General features: G+C 51.0%; 1 protein-coding gene across 4 annotated transcripts; it reads left to right on the plus strand.

Annotated features, from left to right (window-relative positions):
* Window positions 1-923: 923 nt before the first annotated feature.
* eif4h (eukaryotic translation initiation factor 4H) lies at window positions 924-12,034 on the plus strand. Of its 4 annotated transcripts, none has more exons than XM_023961677.1 (8): window positions 924-1,056; window positions 1,997-2,190; window positions 7,371-7,435; window positions 7,519-7,615; window positions 8,085-8,165; window positions 10,171-10,323; window positions 10,472-10,587; window positions 11,645-12,034. In XM_023961677.1, the coding sequence occupies exons 1-8, from the start codon at window positions 992-994 to the stop codon at window positions 11,648-11,650; spliced, it is 777 nt and encodes a 258-aa protein (XP_023817445.1). In that variant the 5' UTR covers window positions 924-991; the 3' UTR covers window positions 11,651-12,034. The 4 variants fall into 4 exon arrangements, with proteins under 4 accessions (XP_023817445.1, XP_023817444.1, XP_023817447.1 ...); XM_023961676.1 differs by having other exon boundaries at window positions 11,654-12,034; XM_023961679.1 differs by lacking the exon at window positions 8,085-8,165.
* The last annotated feature ends 1,307 nt before the right edge of the window (window positions 12,035-13,341 follow it).

Consider the following 13,341-nt stretch of genomic DNA (forward strand, 5'->3'; position numbering starts at 1 on the left):
AAGTTTTTTATACACAAAAATAGGTTACAGAAATGCCACCCCAGCTTTAACTTCTTTAATAATGAGGTCAATTTATACTTAAAATCCATAAAGTTAATCGACTCACCTAAAGCCATAACAATTTATGACACCCTGAGTGATATTCCTGATGTCTAAGACAGTTTATTTATATTTTGTATCCCCCTGCTTTTTGCAACACTATCCAACTCTGAAATTGTTGTTCTCTTATGTTATACTTTTCCCTGATTTCTCTATGATTATGAATATAAATAGGTGTATGTTTGCATACTGATAAGAATTTTTCTTCTTTTTGCTTCCTTTCCAATTATAGTATTCTCTTTTGTATTCGCCATATTTTGTAATTTTTATGTAAATGTTCTGGTATTGTTTTGTATTGTGTTCTATAAATAAATTAAAAAAAAAAAAAAAAAAGTTCCACCTCAACATGTTTCTCACCTTGATCCCCTGGATCCACCTGTTATCTATTTTTCAAGATATTTACAGTGTGAATTTCCTGTGTGTTTGAATTTACTATGTTTGGGAATGTCCCATGTGCGTGATTTTACCGTTTGTGTGAATTTACTGTGTGTGAATTTGCCATGTATGTAAATTTACCATTTGTGTGAATTCATGTGTTTTGCGTTTTTGTGCGTTTTTGTTTGCTTTGGTGTCTGTTAGTGTGTTCTTGTTTGTGTTTTCCTGTGTGTGTGTTTACTGTTTATGTGTGACTCTTAAACATTAGATTCCTTATTGCCGGTTCAAAAATAGAGTCACATTAAAGTTGTGTAGTCATCATGGTTGTTATAAAAGCTCCGGTTGTTTTTAGTAAATATGAACCAAACTTCCACACCGGTCCGTCCGGTCTGTCGGTATGTCTAGTCTAGAGCTTCACATTTTCATGGACCCCCGGTTTTCCGATCAGGCGCACACTGGGCAACTAAAGCCCTTGTGAGTGACGTCTAGGACCTCCTCCTCCGATACAGCATCAGGAATGGCGGACTACGACAACTACGACGACCGGGACCGGGCCTATGGCAGCTTCGGCGGCGGCAGAGGGTAAGCGGCGGCCGCGCGCGGCTGCTCAGATAAATCACGAGACCGGACAGCGGAGCGTTCGCGCGGCTGCCGTCGGGCCTAAACCGGCCCTCGCGACCTCCGAGGGAAGCCGCGCGCGTGAGGGTGGGCGGTCATGCTTACTGGCAAGCCTGAGGTCCCGGAGCTAGCAGGCTAACAACCCGAAGCGCTCGCGGTCTCGCCGGCAGATATACCGGAATTTCAGCGTTTCCCGCGGTGGCTGTTTGCGCGGTTCGGGCCGGAAACAGACAGGCAGCCCGCAAGGCCGCTTCACGAGTCTGCGGGACGCTCACGCTGCGCATCGTAGGGGATCACGAATCGATCCTTTGAGGAGATGTGGTCTGCGGGGTTCGTCTGACTCTGAGTCTGCGGGGTCGGTCTGAGTCTGCGGGGTTTGTTGAGTCTGTTGGGTCCGTCTGAGTCTGCGTGGTCGGTCTGAGTCTGGTCTGGCTCCTGCGGTCTGAGTCTTGTTCCGGTGTCACACGGTGGACAGGTGGTCCTCATGAAGGTCTGCGGGTCCTTCAGCCTTGTTTTAATCAAACAGTCGGATTCCCCTGCTGGTCCACACCAGTTCTAAGTGACCGGCCTCTGGTGTTCTGGTAGATCCTGGTAGATCTGTCCGGATCTTTGGAGTAGTTAGATCCAGGATCAGGTGATAGAAGGAGGTTTGCAGATGGTTCCGTTCTGTTCAGGAAGGTTCTGCTTTGGGACAAACATCCCGGTTCTGTTCGGTTCTCCTGCATGTTCTCTGGAGAAACAGCAGCTCCTGGCACCGATAGCTGGTCCTGGTTCTGGTTTGGTTCTGCTGTCTCCTCCTCTGCAGGCCTGTTCTTCTCCTCCAAACGCCTTCATGTTTCTTACTGTCATCTTCTGCTTTCATGCGTCTCACCCGTTCACCTGTCTGTGCCCCCCCCTCCCACAGGCCCCGTGGCGGCGGCGGCGGCGCCGGAGGCCCCCGGAAGCAGCAGAAGGAGCTGCCGTCGGATCCCCCGTTCACGGCCTTTGTGGGTAACCTGCCCTTCAACACGGTGCAGGGAGACATCGACATCATCTTCAAAGAGCTCAACATCCGCAGCGTCCGATTGGTCAGAGACAAAGAAACAGACAAGTTCAAAGGTCAGACTGGTTCGGTGTGTGGTTCCTTGTGGGGCTGCAGCGCTCAGATGTTCTGATAAGTGTGCCGGGTTTAGTCCGTCCTAAAGCTGCTACGAGTCTGAAGTTGGTTCTTGTGGCCCCGCCCCCTGACCCGCCCAGCAGGCCCATATTTGGATGATCTCCCACAAACGTCGTGGTCATCCCGATGAGCGGCACATCAAACGTGTCGCTGACGCTCTGTAACGGGAATCGCACCTTCGCCTTCTTCCAGACTGAAGCAGGCAAGATCTGTATGAGGAACGTGGACTGGAACGGGTCTAAATGTGAGGCTGCAGAACCGAGACAGAAACTCCATCAGTCCAAACGGACAGAACCCAGACTTTAACAAGGTCCAGTTTGGCCTAATTTAATCCGTCAGCTTCGGTTTTGGAGAACGATGGTGAACAGCTGAAGGGTTTTAGGGTTCTGTGGAGCAAAAGGGAAGATCCAGATTTAGGAATAGCTGCGTGGAAATCACCCTGGAGGTGTTTGCAGAACCAAACCAGAACCGAATCCGCCGAAGAACCGCATCAACTTCAGTCCCACTTCAGCGCCGTATCACCTGATTTTACCGACACAGGGATGACTAAACCGATAATGTGGGATGACTACACTATCCAGAATACCTAGAGGCAGCAGGGGATTGGTCAACACGAGATGGGTTGGTGGCGTTGGCGCCGCTCTTACCTCCTCCACATCCGTACCATCCGCACATTAGAAATCACCCACAGAAAACCGGATCCAGGTCAGTAAACAGAACCAGAATTCAGACGTGTGGAGCGCCGGATTATAGGAAGCACTTTTTGAGAAAATGAACGACCCAAAAAGTACGGTATGGGAGGATTAATCTGAAAAATTCCACCCAAATAGAGCAGATAAACATGTTGAACTCTGTCTACATGATACAAACGTATAGATACTAATATTAAGAATTTAGTTTATGTTGTTCTGGTTACCAATAGGTCAGCGCAGTGATACAGAACTTGCAGACTATGTGACCGGAACTACTTCTCCAGGTGTGCATTATCTCTTTTTAACGCACACCCAGCAGCCAATCAGAATTGAGTATTCATGGTTGAAGAAAGGGTTAATGGTCGACCCAGTGTCCGTTATCAGAAATTATACCACGGTCCGGGTGAATACTCGATTCTGATTGGCTGCTGGGTGTGCGTTAAAAGTGATAAACGCACGCCCCAAGAAGTAGTTCCGGTCACCTAGATTAAATGTTCTGTATCACTGCGCCAGCTTCTTTAAAACAACCTTTATCTTCATCGTCTGGAAAAAAACAAGCGGTAAAAGGAGAACTTTCTCTCTTAAATTATGCTTTATTCAACCCATCGGGACGATCAGCATATATATATATATATATATATATTGCTTTATTTTGCTGAATCTTGACTGCAGTGGTGGTGTGGCCACGTAACCACGTACACCACGTAACAAATAGTCAGCTTTTTTGAAAAAAGTGATCCAAATTGGGGGGAAAAACAGAATTAAGGACTAAAAACTAGTTACTGTTTATTTATTTTGTAAGTGACCATGGTATAAACGGGTTAACGGCCTTCGAATTGTGCATTATCACTTTTTAACACACTTCGCGGAAGCAACCGTCCGACGCAAAGGCTTCCACGGCGTGCGTTAACTTAAGCCTCATCTGGCGTTACCCCTCACACTTTCACTGCCGTCTCATTGGAATGAAGATTGTTTACGATCTCTAAATGAAAACGAGTTTCCAAAGACGGGTCATCCATTTAGCTTCCAAAACGTCCAGGGAGGCAGACGCTGTCCCATCTGCAGGGATGCTAACAGATAAACGAAGGTGTGGAAGTAAAAGAACCAGAACCTGAGGATCTGCCAGAGAAGAAGGTCCAAACACCAAGACAGTTCAAACCCAGAAACATTGTCAAAGTTCAGAAAATAAGTCCAGAGGAGATTGACTGACGAGGTCTCCAGCCAATCAGAACAGATGGTTTGAAAAAGCAGCAGACGGCAAAGGAAGAACTGTTTTGACAGGATCCTTACAGGGTTCAGATCAGGGCACGACTGCGGGGGGGGGGGGGGGGGGGGGGTGGCGTTCTACGCGGGTCTCCATCGCGTGGCCAGATTGAAAGACTAACCAATCGCACCTGTGATATTGTTTAGCTGCTGTAGTTTGCCCACCCCTGGACTAAACTACAGTGCCTTTTATTCTGCCCCCTGGAACTTTTATCACATTTCAGGCTAAAAACATGAAGATCCAAAACTGTTTTCTGTGAAGAATCAACAAGTGGGACACAATCAAGAAGTGGAACCACAGGCTGTTGCTGTTGTATCCGGCTGCCGCTGTGGTTCCGGCTGCCGCTGTGGTTCCGGCTGCCGCTGTGGTTCCGGCTGCCGCTGTGGTTCCGGCTGCCGCTGTGGTTCCGGCTGCCGCTGTGGTTCCGGCTGCCGCTGTGGTTCCGGTTGCCGCTGTGGTTCCGGCTGTTGCTGTTGTATCCGGCTGCCGCTGTGGTTCCGGCTGCCGCTGTGGTTCCGGTTGCCGCTGTGGTTCCGGCTGTTGCTGTTGTATCCGGCTGTTGCTGTTGTATCCGGCTGCCGCTGTGGTTCCGGTTGCCGCTGTGGTTCCGGCTGCCGCTGTGGTTCCGGCTGTTGCTGTTGTATCCGGCTGTAGCTGTTGTATCCGGCTGCCGCTGTGGTTCCGGCTGCCGCTGTGGTTCCGGTTGCCGCTGTGGTTCCGGCTGCCGCTGTGGTTCCGGTTGCCGCTGTGGTTCCGGCTGCCGCTGTGGTTCCGGCTGTTGCTGTTGTATCCGGCTGTAGCTGTTGTATCCGGCTGCCGCTGTGGTTCCGGCTGCCGCTGTGGTTCCGGTTGCCGCTGTGGTTCCGGTTGCCGCTGTGGTTCCGGCTGTTGCTGTTGTATCCGGCTGTAGCTGTTGTATCCGGCTGTAGCTGTTGTATCCGGCTGTAGCTGTTGTATCCGGCTGCCGCTGTGGTTCCGGCTGCCGCTGTGGTTCCGGTTGCCGCTGTGGTTCCGGCTGCCGCTGTGGTTCCGGCTGTTGCTGTTGTATCCGGCTGTAGCTGTTGTATCCGACTGCCGCTGTGGTTCCGGCTGCCGCTGTGGTTCCGGTTGCCGCTGTGGTTCCGGCTGTTGCTGTTGTATCCGGCTGTTGCTGTGGTTCCGGCTGTGCGTCTCCTGGAGTTTGTCTCCATCAGTTTTCAATCAATCAAATCAATCAAATCTTTATTTGTATAGCACTTTCACATCTTCCAGACATCCAAAGTGCTGCACACGTATAACTACACTAAAACCATAGGTAAAATTCAAAGAAACACAGTAAAATGATAATAAAATCATCAATAAAAGAAAACACACAAAAAAAACAAAAAAAAAAAACTGTCTAATTATCATTCTCTCTGGTGTTAAAAGCCAATGTAAAAAGATGAGTTTTTAGCAGAGATTTAAAATCGCTTAAGGATCTGGCAGATCTCATAGACAGGGGGAGACGATTCCAGAGTTTGGGAGCAACCACTGAAAACGCTCTGTCCCCCTTGGTCACCAGTCGAGTCCTTGGAACCTCTAAGAGCATCTGGTCTACAGATCGCAGAGCTCTACGAGGACGATGGCTCTGCAGGAGCTCAGAAAGATAAGGAGGTGCCAGACCATTTAAACATTTAAAAACCAAGAGTAAGATTTTAAAATCAATTCTAAAAGAAACAGGCAGCCAGTGCAGAGAGCGCAGTATTGGTGTGATATGATCACGCCGTCTGGTCCCCGTCAGAAGTCGGGCAGCGGAGTTCTGGACCAGCTGAAGACGGTGGAGGAGAGACTGGTCGATCCCGGAATAAAGGGAGTTACAATAGTCCAGTCTGGCAAAGATGAATGCATGAACAACCCTTTCCAGGGTGTCATGGGGGAGATATGGCTTCACTTTACTGATTAATCTCAGATGATAAAAGCTGGACTGGACCACTGCACTAACTTGTTTGTCAAATTTAAAACGAAAATCTAAAGTGACCCCAAGATTCCTAATAAAAGACTGGTTAGAGTCTAATGACCCAATGGCACTGCTTTTTGTTTTGAAGGTTCCTCCTTAGAACAGCTGAAGCTCAGTGAGGTTGGATGGGAGAGCGTTTGTCAACAGCAGTTTCAGTTCTGTCCAGATTCTGTATGGATTCAGTTCTGGACTCTGGCTGTTCTAACACCTGGACATGTTTCTCTGTGAACTATTTTCTTTATGTTTTTGATCTTCGTCTTGTTGGGAGACAAATCTCCGTCCCCGTCTCAGGTCTTCTGCAGACTCCATCAGGTTTTCTTCCAGAATGCTCCTGGATTTGGTTCCATCCATCTTCACATCGATTCTAACCATCCTCCCTGTCCCAAAAGCAGGCCCAAACCATGATGCTGCCACCACCATGCTTGACAGTGGGGACGGTGTGTTCAGGTTTATGCTAAACAGAACGTTTTGCATTGTTGCCAAAAGTTGGATCTTGGTTTGATCTGAGCAGAGCTCCTTCTTCCACATTTTTGGTGTGTCTCCCAGGTGGCTTGTGGGTAACTTTAAACAACACTTTTATGGATATCTTTAAGAAATGGTTTTCTTCCTGCCATTCCTCCATAAAGGCAGATTTGTGCGGCATGTCCTGTGGTCAGACACTCCACCTCAGCTGTAGATCATGGTTCTCTGGGCAGCATCTCTGATCGTTTTCTCCTTGTTCGAGCTGAACGTTCAGACGGAAGTTCGGGTCTTTGTAGATTGAAAGGTTGAAAAGTTTAAGGGGGCAGATCCTGATGCTGTGATAATGTTCTGACGACCCACAGACCGCTTTGATGTCGGACCATGTTTTCCCGACCAGACGGAGTAAAAGTCGGAGACGCCTTTTCTGACCACCAAACATTTCATTGCAGCTTTAACACCACCCACCCACCCACCCACCCCCAGTCATCTGTCATACAGAACAGCCATCTGAACCCAGAACCCAACAGAACCACAGAACACATCTGTCAGGATAATAATCATTTGGAAAGTAAAAACTGTGCCTGGCAAGTAGATTCTTGTATTTACCAGCCACCTTCGTGTGTTGAGTTTGTGTTAAGTTTGTGTTGTGGTTCTGTCCAGTTGTGTTAAGTTTGTGTTGCGGTTCTGTCCAGTTGTGTTGATGAACGTGTGCATTCTTGTCTTCTTCAGGGTTCTGTTACGTGGAGTTTGAAGACCTGGAGTCTCTAAAAGAAGCTTTGACGTATGATGGAGCTGTGAGTATCTGCATCCATGACCTGCAGCTCGGCTCACCTGCAGCTCACCTGCAGCTCACCTGCAGCTCACCTGCTCTTTGCAGCTGTTGGGCGATCGCTCGCTGAGGGTGGACATCGCAGAGGGGCGGAGACAAGAGCGGGGGGCTGGAGGATTCGGCTTCAGGAAAGACGATGCCAGAGGTACACGCAGCGCTGTGTATGTTTGTGTGGTTGTCTCTGTGTGTGTGTGTGTGTCTCTGTGTGTGTGTGTCTGTCTTCAGTCCAGGGGTAGGTTGTGTAGCTCTTTGTGTGGCTCTTGCGGTGGCGGCGCTGGCTGCTTTCTTGCACTTGTCTCTTTCTAAACACTTTGTGTTTTGCTGTTGTGCGACACATGAAGTTGTCTGCCTTCACAGCTGCTGGAACAGAGCTCCTCCTTCACTCCCACTCTAACCCCTTGTCTAACCTGTCACAGGTGTGCAAAGCTGCTTTCCTAACGCCTCTTCTGATTGGCTGATAGCTGACTAACAGGCTCCTCCTCCACTTTTATTCCAGTAGGGGGTGCTGTTTGCTCCTTAGTCCTCCTCTCCTGCTTCCCTGCGCTGTCTGTCCTTCCTCTCCTCCTCCTCCTCCTCCTCTCCTGTTGGTGTTAAACTCCCGGTGTCGTCTGCAGGACGAGGAGGCTCTCGAGGAGCTCCCAGAGGAGGAGGAGGGCGGGACTCTCGAGAGGACTTCTACGACCAGCCGGGTGGAGGTGGGCTCAAAGGTTTCAGGTGTTCAGGTTGGACGGCGGTGTATAGTGGCCGGCCAATCAGAGAGCAGGATTACCAGGAACACCAGCTGTTCTGGCTCTAGAACATCCTCAAAGCTGCTCTGACAGAATGGAGACAAAGGTTGAAGAGTTTTGATTGTTCAAAGATAGTCTTAAAGCTCCGGGGTTAAAGGGTTAAACCAATAAACTCAGTTGTCGATATGAACTGTTGTCATGTGATCATACACACCCCATCACAGATCATAGAAGGTCATCAGATTCCAACAGGTGTCTGTTAACGAGTTTTTTAATCAGCTTCTAGAAAACGTATGACAATTCTTCTTCCTGTATGATTAGTTTATGGGATTAGACTGTCACTGTGTCGTCTGTGGATGTGTTTGTGTGTGTGTTTAAAATGTGGGGTGTGTGTGTGTGTATGGGGGTGGTGTGTGTGTTTAAAATGTGGGGTGTAGGAAGAAAGTGAAATCTGTGAAATATTGTTATTTATTCTTGGCAACATTGGCATTGATTTCAGATCCCGCCTAAACAATTTTAAATTTGATAGGGGTGGGGATGGGTGGGGCAAGTTGTGGGTGGGGTGTGTGCTTATGTGGGTGGGGTGTGTGCCGGTGGGGGTGGGGTGTGTGTGGGTGGGGTGTGTGCGTATGTGGGTGGGGTGTGGGGTGGGGTGTGTGCGTATGGGGGTGGGGTGTGGGGATGGGGTGTGTGCGTATGTGGGTGGGGTGTGGGGTGTGGGGATGGGGGTGGGGTGTGTGCGTATGTGGGTGGGGGGTGTGCGTATGTGGGTGGGGTGTGTGCCGGTGGGGGTGGGGTGTGTGCGTATGGGGGTGGGGTGTGTGCGTATGGGGGTGGGGTGTGGGGATGGGGGTGGGGTGTGTGCGTATGGGGGTGGGGTGTGTGCGTATGGGGGTGGGGTGTGGGGATGGGGGTGGGGTGTGTGCCGGTGGGGTGGGTGGGGTGTGGGCGTATGGGGGTGGGGTGTGGGCGTATGGGGGTGGGGGGGTGGGGTGTGTGCCGGTGGGGGTGGGGTGTGTGTGGGTGGGGTGTGGGCGTATGGGGGTGGGGTGTGGGCGTATGGGGGTGGGGTGTGGGGATGGGGGTGGGGTGTGTGGGGATGTGGGTGGGGTGTGTGCGTATGGGGGTGGGGTGTGTGCGTATGTGGGTGGGGTGTGGGGATGGGGGTGGGGTGGGGTGTGTGCGTATGTGGGTGGGGTGTGGGGATGGGGGTGGGGTGCGTGCGTATGGGGGTGGGGTGTGTGCGTATGTGGGTGGGGTGCGTGCGTATGGGGGTGGGGTGTGTGCGTATGGGGGTGGGGTGTGGGGTGTGGGTGGGGTGTGTGCGTATGTGGGTGGGGTGTGGGGTGTGGGGATGGGGGTGGGGTGGGGTGTGTGCGTATGTGGGTGGGGTGTGGGGATGGGGGTGGGGTGTGTGCGTATGTGGGTGGGGGGTGTGCGTATGTGGGTGGGGTGTGGGGATGTGGGTGGGGTGTGTGCGTATGGGGGTGGGGTGTGTGCGTATGTGGGTGGGGTGTGGGGATAGGGGTGGGGTGTGTGCGTATGTGGGTGGGGGGTGTGCGTATGTGGGTGGGCTGTGGGGATGGGGGTGGGGTGTGTGCGTATGGGGGTGGGGTGTGTGCGTATGTGGGTGGGGTGTGGGGTGTGGGGATGGGGGTGGGGTGGGGTGTGTGCGTATGTGGGTGGGGTGTGGGGATGGGGGTGGGGTGTGTGCGTATGTGGGTGGGGTGTGGGGTGTGGGGATGGGGGTGGGGTGTGTGCGTATGTGGGTGGGGGGTGGGTGTGCGTGTGTGTGTGAATCTATCGTCAACAAGGTGGATTTGTCACCTGCTGCCATTAGCTCCTCCCCTTTGTGTCCCACAGGTGGGGCGGCGCTCCCGGCTACCGCGGCCTCGTTAGTCTCGGTCGCCCCTTCCTCTGCAGCAGGGGGTGCCAGTCAGCCCATTGACCTCTCTCACCTGTGTGTCTGCAGGTTTCAGGGATGACGACTACATGGGTGGGCGGAGTCGAGGCGGCGGCAGCAGTCGTCCCAGCGACAGACGGGGGGGAGGCGTAGGAATGGGACGGTTCAGAGAAGGACCCCCTCCCCGTGGGGGGACAACAGACTTTAGGGAACCCTCTGAAGGTGACATCACTTCCTGTTGAATGAATCCAGTCTTTACGTTTCCTTTTCTACCTGAGGTGGCGCTAAAGACATTTCCGTTCTCACGCGGGTTCGTGCCGCCTGTTCGATTCCCGCCTGCACTGACGTGGTGACGTCTGTCTGTTTGCAGAGGAGCGAGCACAGCGGCCCCGGCTGCAGCTGAAGCCTCGAACCGTCTCGGAGCCGCTCAACCAGGTCGCCAATCCCAACTCTGCCATCTTTGGCGGAGCCAAGCCGCGAGAAGAGGTGAACCTCAGAGACGAACCCTGAGCCCAAAGGCTGCGTGGGGGGGGGGGGGGGGGGGGGGCTTTGAGCGCCGTGATGCAGGCGCCACATTGACCTTTTCTGTGTATTGGACAGACGGCGAGCAGACTTACCCCCCTCTCCCCCAGACAGATGTATTTCATGGGAAGGTCCAGGTCGTCCTCTGGTAAACCCGAGGACGACCTGGTAGCCCCGCCCCCTTTTCAGGTCCTTCAGCGGCCCCGCCCACGGGAAAGAACCTTTTTCTGTTTGTTGTCGCTCATCCGCAGCCCCGCCCCTTCGTCCTCATAGGTGCAGCGTCTGCTGTTTCCGTGGTGACCTCATCTCTGTCCGCCAACAGAGATTGAGACGGAAATGAGACTCCGCCCTTCCAGCAGCGCCATAAACCAAGGCTATGACGTCACACGCTTCCTGCTGCGTCATGCTAGCATGTTGGCGTCCGTGAAGGTTTTAAACGTGCCGTCTCATTTGTACGTTTTTCTACATCTGCAGTTCACAGATTCAGAAAAGATGTTTGTTAGCATGTTTGCGTGTTTTCGCTCTTTTCCGGGTTTAGTCACCAATCGCCAAGTAACGCCTGCAAAGGATTCTGGGATTGAATAAGGGTCTGTCCTTTCCTTCCTTTCATTAAAACTGGGAATCAGACCCTCGGCATTGCAGGTTCATGTGGGCGTGGTCTGGTGGTGCCTTTGAGGTCTTGAAGAAGGGTGGGAAATTTGAAGTTCAGAATTTGATGATTGTTTGAGGCGAGATCATGAAACCGTTCAGAACTCAGGTGGGGGGGTTCCTCTTGATCATTTGGAGCTCCGCCTCTCAGCCAGATAAAACACTGGGGTCTTTTTCATGGTGGGGGTTGAAGGGGCAGGATGGAAGGGGGAGTGCTTCCTGTTCCCATATAAGGACAAGAGTAAGGGAAGACCCTAATGTGTCGCTGAACTTACATTGCTGCTGTGTCCCCCCCCCCTCCTCTTCTTCCCCTGTGCTGTTTCTCCACACACCCCCATCCCCCTGGCCCCCCTCCCTCTGTCCTTACATGCAGCACTGACAGGCCTAAAGCGGGCGTGACGGCGGCGCGAGCACGTGGCGCTGCCGGCTCAGAAGATTTTTGGAAGGTTTTTGGTTGTTTCAGTGTGGATCAGACACCGACCCCCCCACCAGAACATTACTGAGAGGCCTGCAGAGTTCTCATTCTTCCTGTCCCATCAAGCTGGACCTTTGGTTTGTAGCTCCACCTGTAGCCCACGCTTCTTTGATATGCCTGCTGGTTCTGCGGGAACCGGGCCGGTCCGGGCTCGGGTCTGAGCGGGTCACGTTGGTTCCAGATGTTAACGGTGGAATTGTGTCTTAAACGGATGAAAACGATGTTTTTACCTCTTTTTGTTTGTTCCCCACTTTACTCATTGCAATAAAACTGATCATCTTCAAACCAGCACCCTGTCTCCTTTCAGGGGGGGCGGGGCTTCTGTGACGCCTCTAAGGGGGTGGGGGGTTCTGTGACCCCTCCTTAACCTTCCTAGGTTCTGCTTGTTTTTTATTCAGACGTGAAGAACAGACCAGTGACACCTGAAGGGAGAAGGCGGGGCCTCCTGCTGATCTGCATTAGCTCCGCCCACCACAGCATCAAAACAGTAATGTGGGTGGACCAAACTCCCCACACAAGCATAAACCGGACCGGGTCATGGGGGGGGGCTTTTGGGTTGGAGAAGGGACATGCTGGTCCGATCCTGCAGCTGACAGGAAGCAGAAACTTAAAATGTTCTGATGTTTCGGAATTGTAAAATCTGTTCCTGAGGTGATTTAAACGGATCAGAACCTTTTTGGGTCTGACCCGTCTCCAGCTCAAGAACTCTTCTGGAGTTTTCAGCGATGATCTTAAATGTTCTGGAACTGAAAACTTGATGCAAACATTAGCGCTCTCCAAAACCCTGAATGAGCGCAAGCGAGACGCTTATCCACAGCCGCTTTGGAGAGTTTGAACTCTTAAACAGAAACCATCACAGACAGAAATGATAGTGGATAACCTCAGCTTTCGGTTCCAGAAATGGAGGTATGTTTCAGGATATGTCAAGTTGCCATAGCAACTCATGCTCTGAACATAACCTGGTCTGGAGCAGGTTTAGTTGAAGGTTAGTTTGTTTTCAGAGAGGTGAAGCAGCATGGTGTGTCCATTTGAAGATGATTTAGTGGATGAAGAAGCTCAGATAATACTTTTTCCACCGTGAGAGGGTGATAAGACCACATATGGATGTTGGAAAGATGAACTTTATACTTTGGTCTAACTTAATTATTTGCTTCAGTTAAGATAAATCTTTTTTTAGTTAAGTCAGTTTAAACATAACACGTAGTTATCAGACAGTTATTTTACTTTCATTCAAATTAATACAATTAAGTAGGTGTGACTTTGGTGCTGCTGTTAGATCGGCACCGCAAGGAATTGTGGGATATCATTCCCTTTACCTGTCTGGATGGATTTGGGTTTAAGTGTGGCTTTGTGACCAAATGTGTTTAGTTGTTTAGCTGTTTTACTGTGTTTTGGTGAGTTATTTTACCCTGTTATGCTTATGTCTCTGCACCATGAGTGAGAGGGAGGGAGAGGATGATGAGTTTATATAGCACCACTACAATGCAACAGAATAATGATTACCTTGGAAAATTCCTTAATGAATAATTGCACTACTCACATGTTCAGTTGTTCTTTTTATTATTATATAAATGAGAATATCTGCTGGCTCAAAC

The sequence above is a fragment of the Oryzias latipes genome, chromosome 13 (assembly GCF_002234675.1).
Source record: "Oryzias latipes chromosome 13, ASM223467v1".
Lineage (NCBI taxonomy): Eukaryota > Metazoa > Chordata > Actinopteri > Beloniformes > Adrianichthyidae > Oryzias > Oryzias latipes.